We start from the raw sequence: 22485 nt of genomic DNA on the forward strand, positions 1-22485 counted from the left end.
ACGAGGTTATCAAAAAATTGGGAGACCAACATGGGAAGCCTCCAATTTCAGGGATACTATTAATACTGCAGCAGAGCTACTGGCAACGCTGAATACAAAGATTTTTGCGATCTAAGAATGAAGCAAACATTTGCAGAGATTAAAAAGACAAAACAAAACAGAAAACAGAACTGGGATAGGGCACTAGACATTAGAAGGCCAAAAGGATATCAAAGCCCCTTTTAAACGCAAATACTACAGTTTTCAAGGTAGTGAGTTTTCCAATTCTTCATGACCTGTTGAAATAAAATAATTGCTCCATAATATTTTGATCTAATTTTAGAAGTGGAGAATGAAGAACAATTTTGAGTTTCCTCATCTCCTGAAGAAGCTGACAGAGAACGATTGCCCTCAGGAGGAATTCTTCCCAGGAAGGACTATGTTCAATTTTCAGTTAAAGACAGGGAGTTGATCCAGTAGACTTAGCCATCCAAGCTGGGTTCCACTGAAAGTTTTCAGCGTAGTTAAGAACAAAACTGATTATTTTTAATTTCAGAGCACACTGCACACAGTAGTGTATCCAAATGCTGCCTTTCTTATATTTTATGAAAAAGTTCAGCAAAGTACTGCTGGCACTGGCAATCATCTTGAAACTACGATCAACTACATGATCATCATAAGGCTGCCCAACAGCTCATAATCTTAACTCACTGCCAAATGATTCAAGTAATGCTGAGTATAAAAAGCAGGGGGTGGGCTGTGGGGTTTTTATGGTTTTTTTTTCTTTTTTGAGCAGCAGAAATTTCAAGACTTCACCACCAGTCCCAATTTAAAATATTGGACGATTTAGTAACACACTTTCTTCACTGATAGCAATTGTATTCTTGAAAGACAGGCTGCAGTGAAGCTCAGGAGGAGCATGAAATCAAGTTCTGACTTAAGCATGTGACAGCACCCTTCACCTGTACTACTCGAATCTTTCGGTCTTGCCCGAAAGCTCCCATTTCTCTTGCCTGGGGTGGGAGGGCCACTGGAACAGATACAGGGCTGCAAGCTCAGAACCCGAGTAAGAGATCTTATTTTCTCTGCCAGCTTTCCTCCTTTTTAGAGATACTGAACAGAAGCAAGCCTGTATTTTCACTATAGGGACAAAAGGAAGGACAAAATTCCTACCCCACCAGTTATTCTCTCTTCCAGATGGCCTACACATCATGTTTGTTAAAAAATAACCCCACGAAGGGCCTTATGAAAAAAATTAACAGGAATCTCTCTTTCCTTTGATGGTCTTATACCATTGGCACTCATTTTCCCCCAGCACATTACTGAATGGATGCGGAGGGGACCTGCCATGTCTCTGCAATTCTGGAAGCCGATCCAGATGTAAAGGTGTAAGGAAGCGCAAACAGCTCATCAAAAACTGTATGACAACCTACACCCATTACTGAGACACACCGTCCACACAATGCAGCCTCCTTGTGAAAAATTACACTGGATTCTTCGCTTCCCAGTATCATTTAATATGATTTACTGGAATAAACACAATCACAGTTAGAAAAGTTTATAGTTTAGCAAATTAGGTAAAACTTTCTGTAACTAACAAATTCTCCTGAACTAGCATACTGTTCAATTCACAAAAAGCTACATTAAGAATTTTCAGGGTGTCCAACCATTTTGTTATCCTAAGTGACACACAGTTATGTTCCAGTCCCAAAACACATGCCTGTTTCTTATTTAGACTTTACCATATTTTAATCAAGTTTTAGCTTTGATCAAAAAGCATCAATTACTTCAAATACATAACAGCTCTACTAAGTTCAAAGAAAGATCTAAGACCAGTATCCTGCCTCCAAAGTAGTCAAAACTGGATGAGTAAGAGCAGAAAAACCATAAAGTGATGGTTTTAATATCTTCATATAATGCATAGTAATATCCTGTGGCAAGGAGTTTTGTAAGTTAACTGCACGTTTTATAAAGAACCACCTCCTTCCAGTTTGGAATTGGCTACCTTCACTTGATACCCTCTAGTACAATAAAGGCCAACAAGCAATTACTCATTGTATGCCCTCCTCAAGACACTCCTGACTGTACATGTCTCATCTTCATGCACCCATCTTTTCCCAGACTGAAGAAACACAGCTTAAAGGGTCTTCTCAAACACAATGTATAAAATACTTCCAGAACAGAAGGTAAGGCTGGTACAAATTCCAGTCTCAAAATTTACTCTGCACTCTGGCATTAAGCAACATTGAATCACTGGCATGACCTGGGTTACCAGACCACTTCCTTGCTGTGCTTCACAAGACAGCTGAACTAATCTGTTTTCTCTATGCTGCTGTCTGATCACATCTGCTGCGACTACTTATACATGAAAGCATTACTCAAAAATCTTTCATTTCTTTAATATTTGCCAAGTGCATCTCACTGAAAATTTGTATTCTACATTTACATTATCACCACGGATAGGAATTAGTTGAGAATGCCCTACCATAACTGATGCCAGCTTTCTTATTCTCTAGGTTTTACCTCAGGACAAATCCCATCCAACTTCTTGATTCATCCAAATATTCATGATTTCTAAACATTCACCTTCCAGTTCATATAGTACAACCCACTTAAGTCTCAAGAATTCCCCTATTCTCTAATGACAGAATTTGTTTCAAAATTCAATTCCATAGAGTCAAACTTCATTTTGGAAAAGGACAAAAAAGAAAAAAAAGGAAAAAAGTAAGAGAGAGATGCATGTGAGCTCAAAAGGTTTAAAAATCAGGCAGATTAAGATTTCATCTTGTCAACAAGAGCTCAGACTTAAGAGACCTTAAGAAAAACAACGTGGTGGCAACTCATCCCCTTTGCATATTAAAATAAGCATGTAAGCCATCTCCTCAGTAAGAAGGAGAGTGTTACTTTGACTACAGCGTGCACCACGCAGCAGAGGTTTAACAGCCTGAGAAGCAGCTTCATCTACAATATCAAAAAAAGAGCCAAAATGCCCGGAGAACATCAAAATAGTTCAGGTCCAGACAACTAGAGAAGTGGCAAACCTATCTACAAGCTCTGCATAACCCTGGGATGCTGCAAGAGATTCTAACAGCAAATACCAAAACTGCAAGAAAATGGAACCAACCTACCAGGAGAACACATCCGTATGAACACATCCCATCCCCAAAGCTAAATTACCAATAACTACTAAAACAATTATTTCCAATTTTGAGCTACAGGTGTTTTGTGATAGAGGAAAAGAAGGAGCAAAAAGCATTTGAAAGCCACTAAACAAGTTAATTGAAAAAAAAAACTATTCCTATTTGAGGGTCCTAACACATTTTTAATATTTTACACTTTGAAGGTAGAAACTTCAGACTCTACTTCAGCCACCACTACACAGCTGCCCAAGAATGCTGCCTCCTGCCAGGCTACCGTAAAGAGCAACCATGAAAAGGTAATAGAAATAAGGAAAGAACAAACATCAAAAATACTGCATCCTAATTTATCACTAGGACAGTACCTTCTCGTAAATAAATTTGCATTTTCAAGTCTAAATTGCAATCATTTTATCAACATAATTTTCATTTCATCTGGGATTAAGCGATGAGAACAGAACCAAAAAGCGCTAACTTTGACATCACATTAAAAAAATCATTAGACATTTTTTACTAAATTAACAGAGATACAGCAAAACTGGGTATAAAGTTACTTGCTTCACTCCACAAAATCCTCAACAGTTAGTAATACTATCAACTTAGTCCTTAAAAGATAAGCAAGCAAGCTACAGCTACACCAGAAACAGATCGCACCCAACAATCACACAGTGAACCAGCCAGTGACAAGTCTTGTTTTAGTCAAGTTTTTCTCCAACATTTGTACAACATTCTTAATTACAAAGAAAGAAATAGCAACAAATAAAATAGCAACTAACTTTATTTTAAGGGTGCCAGCATCCCACAGCCAAAAGCATATTGTTCCATCTGCCCCGGTTGAAGATAAGTATCTCTTTGAGCCACTGCACAGTGGAGAGAACTGGGGGAAGTGAGGGAAGAAAAAAGAAAAGGTCTCCTGTTAATCTGTTCCAGATGTGCTAGTAAGTTGCTCAAGTCATTGACTTCTCACAAAAAAAATTTCATGTATCAAACCATACTTACAGAAAAAAAACACCCCAATAAATTACAATGAACACCAAAGTAACACAATGCTTCTCAGCGTCACCCTCTTCCTTCAGAACAACCCTTCCGGGTTACTTGCCAAAGCACCCTGGGTTATCCCTCCCCACAACCCAAGCTGTGCAACAGCATGCAAGCCTAAACAGAAACAAACCAAACTATTCAGCAGTGACTGCAGTTCTTACTCAATGTACCTGCACTCAGAATCACAGCCTGCAAAGGAATGTTACTTCAAAACAGCACTGCCCCCATGCGTCATGCAATTTTTTTTCAACGAAGATTATTCCTGGCATTTCTCAGGGGTCAGGCATTTTGACAATAAACATGTTGTTTCACAGTGTGTACCGTGGAAATTCCTTCTCACTTCACGGCTTAGTTGCCAGGCATGCCTTTTTATTACATGGAACATTCTTTGGTGGTTCCTTTTCCAGTCAAATGATACTTTTAATTGCTCAGGTGAATTCACAAAGCAAAAAACCTACCTGCAATGATGTTATAGATGCACTGTGGCCCTGCAGAACTGCTAAGGGTGCACAAGTTCGAAGGCACCAAACTCTGATCATTTTATCACAGCTTCCAGCAGCTATCATGGTGTTTTCATAGTTCACTGCCATATCAGATATTTCGGCTGCATGCCCTCTCAGGGTAGCCAACAACCTTCCATCATCTGTTGCCCAGATTTTTACAAGGCAATCATCTGATCCCTAGAAGTAAGGTAGAAATCGTTTCAACCATACCATTAGCTGTTTTGACATTACAGTTAACTAACACAATGAACTGAACAACAGAACTAGAGGCATACATAGATAAATATTCCCCCCCCCTACTTTTAACAGTTTGCCACACTGCATTCAAAACACAACATCGGATTACATTAATTCTCAACAGTATATACAAAGCATGATGTATTTATAATACAGATTGCAAATCCTACAGCGAGTTGGGTTTACACTTTTTCAAAACTCCAGCACAAACTGAAGCTGTTGCAATACATTAAGATGAAAATTTACATTAAATGTGAAAATGAACTATGAATTGGTACCATGTTTGTCATTTAGCATTATACCCACTTATGTTCCTTATCTTACTACTTTAATCTTCATGCCCTACCAGTGTTAGTAGTATACTTACCGCAGTAAGAGTGGGGTAAAGAGCCTGCATGAACAGCTATTCCGTTATTAAGTTGAAGTATTATAAATCTGCTTTGATATTCACATTAACAACACTGAAATGACCACTCTTTCTCAACAAACTTCAGAGGCTTCATCTACTTATCCATACTTAACTTACATTTTGCTGGGCTTCCCACATCACTGTAATGGCTGCTTGCCTTTGTATACAACAAATTCAAGGCCCTAGCAAAAATTTCAGAACTCAGCCCTTCACTTTTCACTGCATTCCTGCACCTCCTTGAAAGTCTGAATATCTCTGCACCTCGCTCAACACAATGACATTTGAACATTGCACAGGGACACTGACGGAGATTTGCTGTATACATTTCATTCATTTGCTTAGGTTCAAAAGCAATACAAAGCTGGGCGTTGGGTTTTAACATCTGGAGCACTGATCTGCTACTGGACACACACAGGTGCGGCAGCGAGTTACAATGTGACACCATCGTTATAAAATTTCACCTGGGTTTTTCCTCTTCCATTTACTTACAGTGCCTCTGCATAAGTTTATCTAGTATTTATTCTTGTAAAGAAGTCAGAAGGTAGGACAATACTATCATCCACCTTTTATAAAAAAGGTATCCAAAGTACAGGGACCAACAGCTGAAGGAACTGGGGTTATTTAGCCTGGAGAAAAGGAGGCTCACGAGAGACCTTATCGCTCTCTACAACTACCTGAAAGGAGGTTGTAGAGAGGTGGGTGTCAGTCTCTTCTCCCAAGTGACAAGCCATAGGACAAGAGGACATGGCCTCAAGTTGCGCCAGGGGAGGTTTAGATTGGGTATTAGGAAAAATTTCTTCACCGAAAGGGTTGTCAAGCATTGGAACAGGCTGCCCAGGGAAGTGCTTGAGTCACCATCCCTGGAAGTATTTAAAAGACGTGAAGACGTGGCACTTAGGGTTTAGTGGTGGACTTGGCAGTGTTAGGTTAACGGTTGGACCTGATGATCTTAAAGGTCTTTTCCAGCCTAAATGATTCTATGATTTTTGAAAGACTGGTAAGCATTCAGTGAACATAAGCATATAATGACCAAAAGTTGCAAAAAATATTTAGAGGCTACTGATACTATTTTCAACATTACAGCTTTTGTAAACAGGTAAATTATATATTTTCCTTATTTAGTACACTCTTTAGTCTACATTCACATAACTATAGAAATCCCACACTGCCATGGCTCAATTTAGCTACTCTTCTGGACAGCCCAATCCCAAGACACCAACACCAAACTTGGGAAGTTCTCACCGACACAGCCACTATGCGTGAAGTAGAGCTGTCCCACCGGAGAGCCAGGCAAATGCTCCAGGAAACGCTTTCAAAAGGAACCCAGATACATCCTGCAGTTATTGGAATGCATAAAAGGATCTGGAAAGCTTCCCCCCCTCCCCCTTTTTAAATAAATACTGACTAGCCTGTTTACATTATGTTAATGCTGATGAACAGACAATTTATTTCTCCTTATTTCCTTAACTTTTAAAATGTAATTACTATTTAAAAAATTCAGTTATCTACTTGAAAAGGTAGCTAAATTTTACTCGTTACATTAGTCAGATTCAAAACTAGTACCTGGGAGAAGGAGAGAACACCATACCTGCGGTTACCTAACAATTATACACCCCTTCTCATTTGTAGCAATACCCTGCAAACCAGCCAACTTCCTCAAGCTTACTTTTTGTTTAGTGAACAAGAAGTTGTTTCTGGCTTACAGGCAGTTATCCACAGTAGTTTCTCTCTTCCTGTTTTATTTGTATCAATTCAGACAAGACACATATCTCTTAACACAAAGAAACAACTATAGCCCCAGTTTTTTAAACAGCAAAAAGAAAGCTGATTGTACTTGGGTACATTGAGTGAGCACATTTTTCTACAGATCACAAATACAGGTTGCTTCTCTACAGAAGGTCTTTAACATCAGCAAAAAGGCTACTTTGGAGCATTAGTGACATTTTAACCCAGCAGAATGTTTTGCAAGGGGACTCTAGACATGCAAAAATCAAGATAATTTAAAACTTTACTGTGTATTTGATTTCTGAACTGCCTTGGTAGGTAATTTTGATTTACCAGCTGCCATGCTTCTACTTTTCCTCAGGTGAGCATGACTTTTCTTTTTTCCCAGCTCTTCAACAGGTGCACACATGAATGCAGTGATGTGGGCAAAACAACTTCTCCCATACCTCTGCCCTAGTCATTTTTGGCATAAACTTCTGAGCCTCCAATTAAGGTCATCAAACAAATTCTGTGTCACTGCATACTCATTTTAAACAAGTACTTCTATTAAGAGAAGGTCCCTCTTCCCTCAAACAGAAAAGTACAATTTGAGATTTCAGATTTCTCTTTGGTCCTCTGAGGACGGGGAAGCTGAGCAGCAATCAGTATTACAGGACAGCAGCACTCTGAACATTTAACCTCAACACACAATCAAGGAGTGCTTCCTTGTGCAGTCTTGGTTAGTTACTGCAAGCAACAGCCAGTTTCTACTTCTAAAAACTTTGTCACAAGAGGGATTGTTGCAGGGATGTGTCTATTTGACAAAGGAGATAATAAGGGAAGCTTGTTAACAATTACATTTTCTGCCTGTTGGGTAAGGAGAGCAATGGTACAGCCTATACTATTTCTACTTATGCATAAAACTTCCATGCTGAGATTCTGTGGTACACATTTGCCTTATGTAACTGCTACACAGTTACAGTGCCAGCCCAGGAAAAACAACCAGAGTCTGTAGAGTTGAACAGCAATGGACAGACAGAATGACAGAATTACTGATGTGGGAAGGGACCTCTAGAGATTGTCTAGTCCAACCCCCTGATCAAGTAGGGTCAGCTAGAGCAGGTCACCCAGGATGATGTATCAACCATTCCTGTTTTCTTATCTTCTGCACATTTACTGAAGGTACTCTCTGTCCCATCACCCAGGTCCTTAAAGAAAGCGTTAAAAAGTACCGGCCTCAGTACCAAACCCTGTGGTACACCCCTAGTAACTGGCCTCCAGCTGGACTTCGTGCCGCTAATGACAACACTTCAAACCTGGTAGTTCAGGCCATTTTCCATCTCACTGTCCACGTATCTAGCCTGTACTTCACCAGTTTGTCAGTAAGGATGCTACGGGAGACAGCACTGAAAGCCTCACTAACTCAGGAAAAAACATCCACTACTGTCCCTCATCCAGCTTAGTAATTTCAGCATAGAAAGCTGTCAAGCTGGATAGGAATGATTTCACTTTCACAGATCTATGCTCATCACATTCTTGTCTTTAATATGTTTGGAAATGGCTTTCAGGAGGATTTGCTCCATCTCTCTGTAGTTCCCTGCAACAACCTTCTTGAAGACAGGAATGCCATTTGCTCTCTTCCAGTCTTCAGGAACCCCTCCTGATCATCATGGCCTTTCAAAGATAATCAAGAATGGCCTCACAGTGACATTGGCCAGCACCCTCAGCACTTGCCAGTGTCTCCCATCAGGTCCCATGGATTTGTGTATGGCCAGTTCATTTAAACATTCCCTAGCCTGATCCTCCTCCACCAAGGAGAAGTCTTCCTTGCTCCAGATTTTCCCTCTGGTCTCAAGAGCTTGGAATTCCTAAAGACAAGTCTTGCCACTAAAGACTGAGGCAAGATGTAAAGATGACACCGAGTATCTCGGCTTTTTCTGTGTCCTCGGTCACTGGGTCTCCTGCCCCATTCATCAGCAAGCCCACCTTTTCCACAGTCTTCCCTTTGCTGCTGATATACTTGAAGAAGCCATTCCTGTTGCTCTTCACATCCCTTGCCAGATTCAACTCTAGGCTGCCTTCAGCTTTCCTAACCCCATCGCTGAACTTTCAGAGAGTTGCCCTCTATTTCTTCCAAGTCATCTGTCCCTGCTTCCACCTCTCGCACCCTTCCTGTTTGTGTTTGAGTTTTCTCAGGAGCTCCTTGGTCATCCGTGCAGGCCTCCTGCCACCTTTGCTTGCCTTCCTGCATATCGGGATGGACCGTTCTTCAGTTTGGAAGAGGTGATCCTTAAAAAACAGCCAGCTCTCCTGGACCTCTCCTCTCTCCCCCAGACCATATGCCACAAGATTCTTCCAAGCAGGCCCCCAGACAGGGCAAAGTCTGCTCCTCTGAAGTCCAGGGTTGTGATCCTGCTTTTTGCCTTGTTCCCTCTTCCCAAGAACTCCACCACCTCATGGTCACTGCAGTCAAGACTGCCTCTGACCTTCACATCCACGAACAGTTCTGCACTGTTCATAACCATCAGATCCAGCAGAGTCTTTTGTTGTCAGTTCCCCAATGACCTGTGCCAGGAAGGTGTCATCAGTGCACTACTACAGAAACTTCCTGGATTGCTTGCAAGCTGTTGTGTTCCTCTTCTAGCAGATACCAGGGTGGTTCAAGTCTGCCAGGAGGACCAGCCAGGTAAGGCTTCTTCTAGTTGCCTGAAGAAGGCCTCATCTAATTCTTCCTGATCAGGCAGCCTGTAGCAAACACCCACCACAACGTCACCTATGTTCGCATGCCCTTAAACCCTCACCCATGACCTCTCAGCTGGCTCATCACCTGTCCCCAGGCAGAGCTCCATGCATTCCCGCTGCTCCCTCACATAAAGGGCAACTCCCACACCTTGCCATCCTGGCCTGCCCCTCCTGAACAGCCTGTATCCATCCACAGCAGCACCCTAGTCCTGTGAACTACCCAACCCCACCTCAACTCTTTGGTCCCGACAAGATCATAGCCCAGCAACTACACACAGAATTCCAATTCCTCCTGCTTTTCTCCACAGCGCACACATTAGTGTACAGGAACTTCAGATGGGCACCTAGTCAGGCTCATTTCTCAAAGACTGAAAGCTTTCCCCATAATGCACTTCTTGATCTGTGTGCATACACTTGGGGTGGGCCCCTTCAGCCCTTTTTGTTGTTTTCAGGGTTTCTCCTGCCTACATCACCCCACATTCTTTGCTTACCCACCTGGTCTACCACCTCCTCACACGGTTATGGTTTGTTGTCTCCCTCCCACATCTTTCCTACTCTAACACTTTCCTCACCAGGCTGGCCACCCTGTTGAGAAAGATGCTTTTCCCCATATTTGCCTCTTATTCTCCTTTTCACATCCCTCAGTATCCATAACAAAAAGCTTCCTCGACCCTGCACACTTTCAGCTCCTCCACAAGTCAGAAATTACCAAAGCCCTTGATAAAGTTGTTCTAATGAGAAGTTACCCTGTTAATGCACTTGTAATAGGATCCAGAGAAAAAAAGTACCCCATAGAAAAAACTGCACAATTATCAAACCTTTCTTTTACACTAGAAGTTCTATACCTCAAGCATGCTAGAGCACCTTAATAACAGGCATCATTTTCCAAAAGTTTGGACAGTGCCACAACTCTTTTCTGAGCATTAATCTTCAATTTTTCCAATATCCTTAGGGCATTATCATAAAAAAAATCAGGGCAGTCTAGCAGCATGTACAAAACACATTCTGTAATTTCTCTTAATTTCATCTAAGCTAGGACTTTGGTAGCCATTTTAACCACAACACAGTAACATAAGTATACATTAATCCAATTATTTGGCATGAACCTCAAAAGTCCTTCTGAATTATCTGAGAACTTCTTCAAATTGTATCCTTACAAACTGTAACAAGCGTTTGCAGTCTTTGCCCCATCATGTTAGACTGTATCAATATGAAAACTAAGTGCTCAATACTCTAAATTCTGTTATTTCTCTTTTTGTCTCAAAATCTGTATCAAACCCTTGAAATAACCATTTCCTTCTAGATCACTGACTATTTTTTTTATTCAGACCCACTGAACTAAGACTTAATAAATTACCATACTATGCATCTTATTCTACCTTAATTGCTACATTTAGCTCAGCTCAAATACTTGTACAGAAAGAAAGTAAACCACCTTCAGGAATAGGTTTTAATTAATAGGTAGAACTTGGGACCTCCCAGTAAGATGCTCACCTACCCAGAACTACAAGAAGAAAGAAGATTCAAGGATCTCTTAAATTTAGTTTTTTAACTGCATTTAAATGTAGTTGTTAGCATTTAATGCTTTTGAAAAGGCTCCATCTTACTCATATTGAATACCTTGAAAGAGACACACAGTGTTATTTGTTAAAAAAAAGTTGGTAAACAAGCTCAGTAATGCACACTTCCAAACCAATTCCAACGCACAAGTTAACACGGGTTTACAACAGAACTAGCAAACTTGCTGTTTAGAGCTTTATAAGCAGTTTAGAGAAAAAAGGAGCCCTTTTTTCTCTAAACTCGGCTTATAAGGCTGTAAGCAGATTCAGTTTTAATCCATTTGCTTCCTTAAAACAAACACACAAGCACTCTTAAACACTCAGATTTGGGGTTTTTCGCCCCCCTCATGCTACTCAATTACTAAGTTTCCATAACTGTTCCTGTGTTTCTAGATTCAAATTTGCACTTCTGTATCTAAAGCTTCAAAAAGTTTCAAACTCTACACTTACTTGATGAAACGATTATCTGAAAAATAGTATCAGCTCATTCTGTTCTACTGTTATCATGATGTGAGACTTAAGAATATGAAGAAGCTTGTCCATTCTTCTCGAAAGTGCAGTCACCACCAAAAAACCCCCAAGAAGCATAGGAGACAAAAAGGGTATGCATGTGTGTAAAACTGATGCTTACAAATAATAGCCTCACCACTCAAAAGAGAGACCTGAAAGTAGAAGAAGGGAATAGGGAACCCAAAGCTTTCAAAACACTACAGGGGGTGGAAATCGCTCGCATATGGATTAATCTCTTTTTCAAAGCAGTACATGCATGATAAGAGAACCAAGCCATCAATATTAACTGCATCACAGTCTAGAAATCTCAAACTACTGGTCTCATTTTTCTTGGAGCTGCACGAATTAAAAAAAAAAAACCCACACCAAACAAAAAAAAACCCACAAAAACACCTCTCTGTCTACAGGACTACACATATTACATAAAACATGCTTCTGCAATTCTCACATTGTACAGATCAATACTATGAATAAGCTACTGACTCTACAGTACGCTTACTGCCTGCAGTCATTTTACTGGATGAACAGATTGTTCAAAGCACAGGAAAGAAAAAAAAAAAAAAGAAAAAAGAAAAAGACAACCAATAAACCAAACCCTGCATTATGAGACCCCTAAAATGCTGCTTGCAGAATGTAACTGAGGGAGAGCAACCTGCACATAGACAACTTAAAGATGTAAAATGGTCAGCACAAAAACAAAAGCTAATTCTGGGACCTAATGCCACCTGGAGAGTCCTCAGAGGTCTGTTTAATAAAAGCAAACCAAGGAAAGAAGATCAGCATAAAACCAGCCTTCTCCCTACCAGCTGGCTATAGTACAGCTGTAGAGGCATGTGTTGTACATCTCCATTGCAGAGAAAAATTAAATGACTGTTAGCAAGTCTCAACAAGAAAAAAGGAAAACAAAAGGAAAGGGGGGAAAAAAAAGAAAAAAAAAGACTAAGGTAAAACTGTAAATTCTGTAGCATTTTGGCAAGATAACAATATTAGAGTTCAAATAAATTCATGAGATTCTGCCTGAACTGAACGGGACAGTTCACAACTCTTAAAATACAGTTGCAGTTCTAGTAGCAAGGGCATTGGCTTACACCACAGCTCATGTTTCCAAGGTTATATCTACAACTGGTTGAATTATGTGCCTATTAAAATGCATTTGTCAAAAGTGAATCCTAGAACAAGTTCAGCACCAAGAGAGAACTGATGACAGCATTGCCAAGGTATGGAGTGAAACTGATTCACTTTCCTACCCGCTACACAGATTTGTGGGCTGAAGTGAAACTGCCAAGAAAACATACAAATTAATCTTGGGTTGGAAACCTTACACAGACTATTATACAGCACTCTTTATTATTCCCTAGAAAGAATAATCTCAGAAGAGACACGAAGATAAAGGTGGGGGAAAAGGACATGGCCATCCTTCCTTGCAGTCAGAAAGTTAAGTAGTGCAGGAACCAGAAAAAACAATGCCTGTTTCTATTACCCTGCGTGGGTTCTGCAAGTCACGCTTTTCAAGAGATCCAGAATACACAGTCTCAGAAATAATGAGGTTTTCTTCACTGATGGCTGATAGGTCTTTCAGTTGTGTCTTTCCCAGTAAAGAGGATGCCTTAATTGCAGTTAATTAAAAAACCCTAAATTACCAAGACACCACAGTCTGTATATTAAGAATACTTCTGTATATTCAGAAAAAAAACAGGTAAGAGGTTGATCTTCAGAAATCTCTTGTGAAATCCGTAAAAGAATATAAATAGAAACAGTCACTGCATGACCTACTAGCTACTAGGAAAACTGCATAATGTCCTGTTTTCACTGCCTTTAGGCAAACTAAGAGCATCTTCTTCCTAGCAAAGATAACATCTCCCAGAAGAGTATGACTCAAAAATGTGCTGAGATCACGTTCTTTTCCTTTTAATTTGAAGCGGAACATAAACAGAACTTGAATTTAGAGGCTTTCAATACTTCAGAGGAAAAGTCAGGAGGAAAAGAAAACAATTATGATGCATCTTCTAGAACCAATTATAAATCTAAAACAACCTCTTATCTACCTAATGTCACAATGAATGCTGGAGGTTGTAGAGTAAAAATGTAAAGCAAGAACAATTCCCTATTGATGCATGCAAATTTACACGCCGGCGACAGACAAGTCTGGAATGAAGTTTGCCTTACTTTTGATTATAAATTCCTATTTCTACTTACTACACTAAGGACTTTAGAAATTGTAGTGGTCTAGATCGAAAAGAATTGGCACCATTTCATTATGCAGATGCAATTACAACAAGACAGTTCATGACTGTTTATCCACTGACTACATCACGCCAGCTACAGCAACTTGGATTTTACTGGAATGTGGAATACAACCCATTGGTTTTCCATTTGCCAACAACCACTTAAACATCTACACAAAAAACACTGGATTTACCTGAGAACACTGAGGTAAGAAGTTCTGTCCCAGGCCCTCCAAAATGAAAATTCACCAGCCTCAATTAATTTCTATGGACACTTTATTTAACACTAGATTGAAGTCATGATGATCTAAACTGGGACCTTTTTCAAGCAGTCATACTAGGACACAAGGGTATCCGTCAGCAAAGGACCGCCACCAAAGCTCTGGGGTTGCAGAAGCAATATTGCTCCCCCCATTTTATTTCAGGTGGTTCTACTTTTCTTTTGGAACCAAATTGCTGTTGCAGTCAAGAGAATTCTCTCTCTCTCTCTTTAAACTACTTTTAAATCAGACTACAAGGGCAAGGGAATGTGCAACAAGGAATGATCATTGCAGATGCAGCCAAGAGGAAGTTTAGTATATCTCTGGAAGAGGAAAGTTTTAGGAAAATGAAGAATCAGAAGACCTTAACAAGGACTTTTATGCACTTCATCTAGGAAGCACAAACAGAAGTTTTTATTTAGAGGTGAACAGGGTGAGTATAGGCGATTTTTCATAAGAATCTCTAATCCATTCTGCCATGTCACATATAAAATAAACCCACAGAGAGCCCTTTTCCTGATAGGTTAATCACGCATAAACTCCAGGACATATGAATTTAATGGCTATGACTGGTGAGGGACTTAGCTTGCCGATGAAAGCTAAAGAAATATGAAAAAAGTCTCTGCTATGCCTGAAGTAACAAGTGAACAAATAAACAGAATTCTGTTCAAAACACTCTAAGTGTCCCATCCCTGCAACCACACATTCCTCCATGCAACAAAGCAAAATGTACGTGGGTGAAAGGGCAAATCATATTTACAACTGCCTTGAAAGAATTTTAGAAGCTAGGACTGCAATACATACAGTAGAACTGAACTGTACTTCCACCTGCATTGTCCAAGTTATCTGCCATGAGGTTAGAAGGCACACAAACAAGCTCCTGGATCCACAAAGTTATTAATTACATCCAGTGTTTGCAGGAAGGCAATAAATGCAGCCTAAGTGTCCCAGACTGGCATGAGGTGTGTATTTACAAGATCTTTGACTCTACTAAAATTGACTACTTACCAAGAAATCCAAATTACACTGACACCTATCTGTTTTTATAATTCCCATTCCTTGGGAAACTTGCAATTTCAGTACTAATTTCAGACATGTGTCCAATGTTTTTTATATAAAAAAAAAAACAATGAAAATGAAAATAGTTAAAAATACTAAGAACACTGGTACAAAAAAAAAAAGTTCCTGGGATCTCAAAGACAATTCCTTATGAACCAACATTTGTTACAACACACCATGTGAATTTTCAGCTTTCTAGTTTCCATCAACATGCTGTACCGAAGCTAAGTGTGTCACCAGACTGTTAAACTTAATAGTCATGGTTTAAATTTAACAAAAGTTATAGAAAAGAGTCAAAATAATCTTAATTACATATTGATTGTCCTCTCTGACTTCCTAATCAAATTCTGTGGTGGTGGTCTGTTCTCTTGCTTATGTTTTTGCCAGAGATAATAAGTCCAGAGGAAAGAATCTACATAGGCTAATTCCTTTCCACTGAAAATAACCCAAGTTTTCTGACTGAACTGCACAGATCAGCAGTCACCATTACATCTAGTTTTAAGACATATGCCAAAACTATCTTAACATGCAAACTGGCATAGTTATTAAAAAGCATATATGAAAGTAACAGTAGTAAAGCATTTATCTGCTCTTGATACACAACATCAGTACGTTTCGTTTTTGGAAACAATTAGGTGACATGCTATCTGTACTTAAAAAAAAAAACCTACAAAAATAAAGATTTTGTACTTACAGTAAATATTCGCCTGCCAGTCCGATCAAAAGTTACACAGTATACAGAAGATAAGTGTCCTAAAATTCGTTTGTGCATCTTCATATGTTGATAGACTGCAGTTGGAACAAGGCGTTCAAGTCTGTATTTTCCATTTAGTTTTCTTGAAAACAGGGTATCCACTACCAAATGGGGAAAGAAAAAAAGAAGAGACAGCATTTATATTGGGTTCCTAAACTAAAATACTTCTCCAGGGTGGAAAGTTTATCTCAACACTGGACCACCTGCTGTATGAACAGCTTACTACAGTAATTCTCTCATTTTGCCATACTTAGGGAAAAATACATACAGAAGTAGCCTATGATACAAACATGCCAAAAAGTACCAAACTGCAAGGCAGAATGTAAAGATGCAACACAACTTTCAACTTTCAGTGCCCAAATATATGCTTCTCGCTTTATACCTAGTGAGAGAAATTCAGGAGGACTGAGGCAGCTTCCATGGAGGAGTAAACTACCTCAAATTTAACAAGCATAAGAGCTTCCATATAGCTATTTACTGAAGATCAGCAAACATTCAAATCTTCTCCAAGGCAACCTCTTTTTTGAGGTCTACACAATCAAACATTTATCCACCACTTGTAAGACAATCAATTTAATATTGCTACCCACTACAGCTAAAGAAACAAAAACCCCCAAAATTTACATACACGTTTACAAAAACCTTACAGAAAATTCTGATTTTGACTAATAGAACCTTGTTCAAAGAGTTTGGGATTTTTTTTCAAGTTTAAAAGCTAAGAAGGTCCAGAAGCAGGAATCTACTTTGTTTTAACAAAATGGAAATCTTCAATCAAGGACTTCAACAAAGAAAACAAAGCTCAGTGTTACTAATTTTAAACTGCTATTCATGCAATGATAAAGCAACAGAGTATAATGCTTATTATGCATGGATACATAGACATTAGTCGAACAGCTCCCCATATGATCATTAGACCGAAGAATGGCAATGGCAATACATTTTATATTCTACAGTGTTGTGATAAAGCAGGTATCACAGATCTCCAGCTTCTGAATACATGAAAAGTAAAAACAAATGCCCAACAATGTCCACAGCACTACACACACAAGAAAACCAAGATCTATCAGTGCCAAGAAAGGTAGCCATTACTTTCATTACTACTCTGCTTAGCCATTATTTTCAAATGTGACCTACACCTGTACTAGTGAACTGAGGAGGACCAGGGCATGGGTCAGGGCACTTCATCCCTAGCATCAACTGTGAAAACAGCTACAAGCCTCTCACATTGCTTGGTTTTGGCCCAGACCAACCAGACACTGCTTCATGAGTCAGCACAGGTCAAACTACATTAAATATGCAAACTGGATTGCAGGTACTATATAAGGAGCGAAAGTACTTAGTGGTATGAACAATTGCCAAGCCCATTGGCCTCAGGCCATAAGACAGCCCTGAAACATTTCAGTTAACTGCCTAGGTAGCCCAAGGATTCAAGGAAGTTCTCTTAGTTCAAGATGCTTTGTGAAGAAGCAGGATCATTAGCTGTGGAGGGAGGCACTTTTAGTCAATGCACCACTACTGCCTTAAGGCTCTACTATGTCCTCTTCACCCTCCCCTTATACAAGAAAAAGACGCAGTTGCATTTGCTTTATGACAAAGCTTTTCCTTGCCAACAGTCTACTTTAGAAACAGCAGGAAACCAAGATTAGTTCAGTCACAAGACAAATCTACTTTTGGTTTCTGACAAATCATCCCACAGTCGGGGGGGGGGGGAACACACACCCAGAAAAGCCCCAAACAAAACACATACACACACACAAACCAAATAAGGAAGGTCTTTGTCACAACAATAATCTCAACCTACTCCAAAGTTACCTTTTATTTGCTCTTAATGTAAGATGGAGATGGTTGTTGGAAATCAGCTTCTAGTAATGCCTTCAAATGAAACCATAGCTCACAAAAAGGGAAAAAAGCTTAACTAGAAGTTTAACTTGCAGAGATGCTCTGTCAATAAATCAGAAGTGTAAGCAGACTCTTTAGGATAAAACAACCAATGACTTCATTTAAGCATGTAATTTTTAATATACATCTAAATTTATGAAAAACTTTTTAAAGTACTTGAGATAAATTTCAAGTTTTGGTTTTGGGGTTTTTTTTTGTTTATGTGGGTTGTTTGTTTTTTTTGTTTTGTTTTTTTGTTTTTTTGTTTTTTTTTAAAACACTGAAGAAGATTAAGTTTAACAGAACCTAAGCCAGTATTTTCTGATTATATTCTCACTGATGTGAAGTGGTAATGGGCCACTTGCTACTCGTTCACATATCCCTGGGAAACTCAACAGGTGAAACACCCCTTGTTCAGTAAGTCAACCTACTGGAAAAAATAAGAGGCAATGATGTGATACTGGAAACAAGAAAACTGAGATCTACCTCACTCTTTGGCCTTGATCAGAACTTAAAATATACAAAAATCCCAAAACTGGTTAAAAATAAAATTAAGGGAATTGAAAAGTGATTTGACATGGCAAACAACAATATTATGAACTTACATTCTATGGGAAGAAAATTTTTTACCAAAATCATGCAACTGGTAGGGGGGAAGGGGGACAATCAATCTCCTGCAGGTTTGAACATTGTCCATAAACACATAATTTTTAAAAGACTTCTCAAACTGGTTTTTTTTTTGGTTGTTGTTTTAAATGAAATTCTCACATCCACCATTGTTCTTCAATATGGCCTTCCATTTAACTACATTTATATTTACTCTCATTGATTTTGCCATGTGATCCAGCTTGATTTCTCTAACTGACCTATTCCCACCCTTTATTCCAAACACTGACGACTCCAATGTGTCACCTGCACACTTTGCTAGCACAATAGCATTTATTTTTTTCTTCCACAGTACAGGTAAAAATTAAATAGCTGTGTCTCAAAAATAAATTCCTGCAGCCGAACAATAAAATTGATTTTTCTGGTGCAAGCCAAGGTGAGAATGGCTACCAACTGTTAATTATAATAATGTCTTTGTACTAATTATAGGCCTTTGGTTTTATAACGATTGTTATCCATTTCTACCATCAACGCTTGTCAGGCCTTATGTGATCTCTAATCTATTTTAGCTTGATTTTAACTGCATTTGGAAAAAAGTTATTTTAGAAACCCCTGTGACACCAAGTCTAGTATCTCTCTTGTTGTAGCCATATTAGCAGTTTTCTGTCTTTGCTTAAATTTTGCTTGGCCTCACACAAACAAGTCAGTATGAACGAAGGTATTGATCACAGGAAGTGTAATAAGGTATAAGCAGTTAAACAGCTGCAGTGGGAGCCACAAACCATACATAATAAGGGAGGGAAAGAGGATGAGACTTTATCCCAGGAAGGGTTAGAGAGCACTGGTTGGGCCTTACAGCGAGTCAACCAACATGAAGAGAAGTAAGAAGGGTTGCAAGACAGAAAGAAGAAAACAACAGAACAGAGATTGCCTGCTCCTTGCTGCAAGGGCACTATGGACATTGCACAGAAAGAACTCCCATAACAACACCTGGCCAGCTAAGGAAATTAAGACTAACTTAGCTTTACATGCCTGTCTACTACTCAGACATAAGATCCTGCTTTTAAAATAAATAAATAAATAAATAAATAAATAAATAAATATTTAAAACAAACCAACCAAAAAAGCAGATGTTACTAAGTGGTTGTGCAACGCGGGATGACAATCCACCACTTAGTTCCAAATGACATTTTGGTTTCAAAATCAGGATTCTTCATATTTAGTAATGAAGCTAACTGATCAGTAGAAACCAATGCCCAAGAAAGCCAGGTATTTTGTTGACATTTTGAACATGTAAAAACCACTTTGCCACAAATGTTATCATTTAAGTTGCTATCCACTGTTTACCAATTGGTTCCAAACAAGATTAATTGGCTTCTAGTTTTTAGGTACTGGGCTCAGCTTCACACAACATGACCAGCCTCAAAGACTGAAATGGTCTGCTATCACAGAACCACAGAATGGTTGAGGCAGGAAGGAACCTCTAGACATCTTCTAGTCCAACTCTCTGCTTAAGCAGGATCAGCTAGAGCAGGCTGCCCAGGGCTGTGTCCAGTCAGGTTTTGAGTATCTCCAACGATGGAGACTTCACAACCTCTCTGGGCAACCTGTGCCACAGCTTTGATCATCCCCAAAAGGTGTTTTCTTATGTTTAAGTTGAACTTCCTCTATTTCAGTTTGTGTCTATTGTCTCTGTCCTGTCAGAAGGCACCAATGAGAAGAGTCTGGCGCCATCTTCATCATACCCTCCCATTCAGGTATTCATACCCATTGATAACACCCCACCATGCTTTCCTTCTCAAGGCTAAACAGTCCCAGCTCTCTTGTCTTCCCCTTGTATGAGATACCTCAATCCCTTCATCACCTTCCAGGTCCTTTGCTAGACTAGCTCCAGTCTGTCCATGTCTTTCTTGTTCTGAGGAGCCCAGAGCTGGACACAGCACTCCAGGTGTGATCTCAGCTGTGCTGAGTAGAGGGGAAGGAACACCCTTAAACTAATGGCAATGCACCGCCTCCAGCAGCCCAGGATGCCACTTGTTTTTTTTGTGCCAGGGCACACATGCTCAACATCTGACATGTTCAACACCAGGACAGCCAGCTCATTTTCTGTAAAGCTGCTTTCCAGCCAGTCGGCTCCCATTGTCCACTGGTGCACAAGGTTACTCCTCCTCATGGGCAGGACTTTTGCACTTCTCTCTGTGGAACTTCATTAGGTTCCTGTTGACCCATTTCTCTAGCCTGTCCCCTTGAATGGCAGCACAGACCATTTGATCCATCAATCACTCCTTCTAGTTTTGTATCATCTGCAGAACTTGGTGCTTCATCATCCAAGTTATAAACAAAGTCATTGAACTATACTGGCTCTAGTATCAACCCCTGTAGTACACCACTAGTGAATGGTCCTCATGCCAGTCACTGGAATTCATTCTGCTGATCACAGCCCTTTGAGCCCAGCACTTCTGCCCATATCTTGCCATTCTGTCAGCGAGAACGTTAAGGGAGACAGTTCAGAAAGCCTTGCTGAAGTCAGGATAAACAACATTCACTACTGTCCCATCATCCTCCAAGCCACTCATCTCATTTAAAAGGCTATCAGGCTAGTCAGGCATGACTTTTCCTTCACAGATCAATGCCAGCTACTCTCAACCACATTCTTGTCCTTAGTATGTTGGCTTCCAGGAATATTTGCTGCATCACTTGCCCAAGGACTGAGGTGAGGAGGACCCACCTTTAATTCTGCAGAGTCTCCTTCTCATCCTACTTCAAGACATGAGTGACATCTGTTCTCTTGCAGTCCTCAGGAAGCTCCCCTGACCACCATGAACATTTCAAAGATAATCAAGAGTGGCCTTGCAGTGACATCAGCCAGCACCCTCAGCACCCAGGGGTGTATCCCATCAGGTCCCATGGACTTACATATGTAGTTTGTTCAAACAGTCCCTAATCTGATCCTGTTCCACCAAGGGAAAGTCTTCCTTGCTCCAGACCTTCCCCTTGGTCTCCAGGGCCTGAACTTTTTGAAGGCTGGTATTACCAGTGAAGACCCAGGCCAAGAGGGCATTGAATACCTCAAGTTTTTGAGGTCTTTTGTCACCAGGTTCTCTGCTCCATTCAGCAGCAGGCCTTACTGTTCCTTCTGCTGCTGATAGACCTGTAAAAGCCCTTTTTGTGTTCCTTCATGTCCCTCACCAGATTTAATGCTGGAAGAACTTTGACTTTGTTACTGCAGAATCACAGTATGGTTGAAGTTGGAAGGGACCTCTGAAAATCAGCTAGTCTGATCCTCCTTTGAAAGCAGGGTCAAATACAAGTTGCTCACTTTTACTAGCTTTTACCAGGAGTTAAAAAAAGAGAAAAAAGAAAGTGGGGTAGGGTTAGAAACATGGGATTCTTTACCCAAAGGCTCTAACCTTAAGCTCTAAAGGTAAGAGTTTAAATTCCTTTTTTATAAGGGCCACCTAGGAACCTAAACTGTGAATGAAGAGTTGGGCTCTTAAAACAAGTTAGTAATACGGAACTTTGTTTTTTAAAATTTCACTTCTACTGTTACAATTCATTGCTGCCAACACCCTTAATCTGAAAACCACACATCTCAGAGTCAAGATCACCTTATTTGTTTGGTTTCCCTCAGAAAAATCTAAAAATCAAACATAAATATAAAGCTGATGAAGGTAAAGTGGTGGGAGTTTTCAGTGGAACTTACGAAAGAGTATAGATTTTCTCCCACTCAAAAGGCATGCAACAGGCATCAACTGAATGCCTTGAAAGTTTTAGAATGTCTCTTACTCCCTGCCCAAAATAGAACAAGCAGCTCAGAGAAAAACAGCAATCTGTAAAATGAAGATAAATTTGGGGCTCTGAAACACACGGCAGTATTAGCTA

General features: G+C 39.8%; 1 protein-coding gene across 4 annotated transcripts in view; it reads right to left on the reverse strand.

Annotated features, from left to right (window-relative positions):
- PHIP (PHIP subunit of CUL4-Ring ligase complex) overlaps nucleotides 1-22485 on the reverse strand; it is a 117241-nt gene that overhangs the window by 78563 nt on the left and 16193 nt on the right. For all 4 annotated transcript variants that reach the window (XM_075498239.1, XM_075498238.1, XM_075498237.1 and 1 more), the window contains 3 exons: nucleotides 16060-16220; nucleotides 4616-4837; nucleotides 3893-3993 (listed from right to left, as the gene is read on the reverse strand). In XM_075498239.1, coding sequence (XP_075354354.1) covers nucleotides 3893-3993; nucleotides 4616-4837; nucleotides 16060-16220 — 484 coding nt within the window. The remainder of the gene's footprint in view (nucleotides 1-3892; nucleotides 3994-4615; nucleotides 4838-16059; nucleotides 16221-22485) is intronic.

This window comes from Mycteria americana, chromosome 3 (assembly GCF_035582795.1).
Source record: "Mycteria americana isolate JAX WOST 10 ecotype Jacksonville Zoo and Gardens chromosome 3, USCA_MyAme_1.0, whole genome shotgun sequence".
Lineage (NCBI taxonomy): Eukaryota > Metazoa > Chordata > Aves > Ciconiiformes > Ciconiidae > Mycteria > Mycteria americana.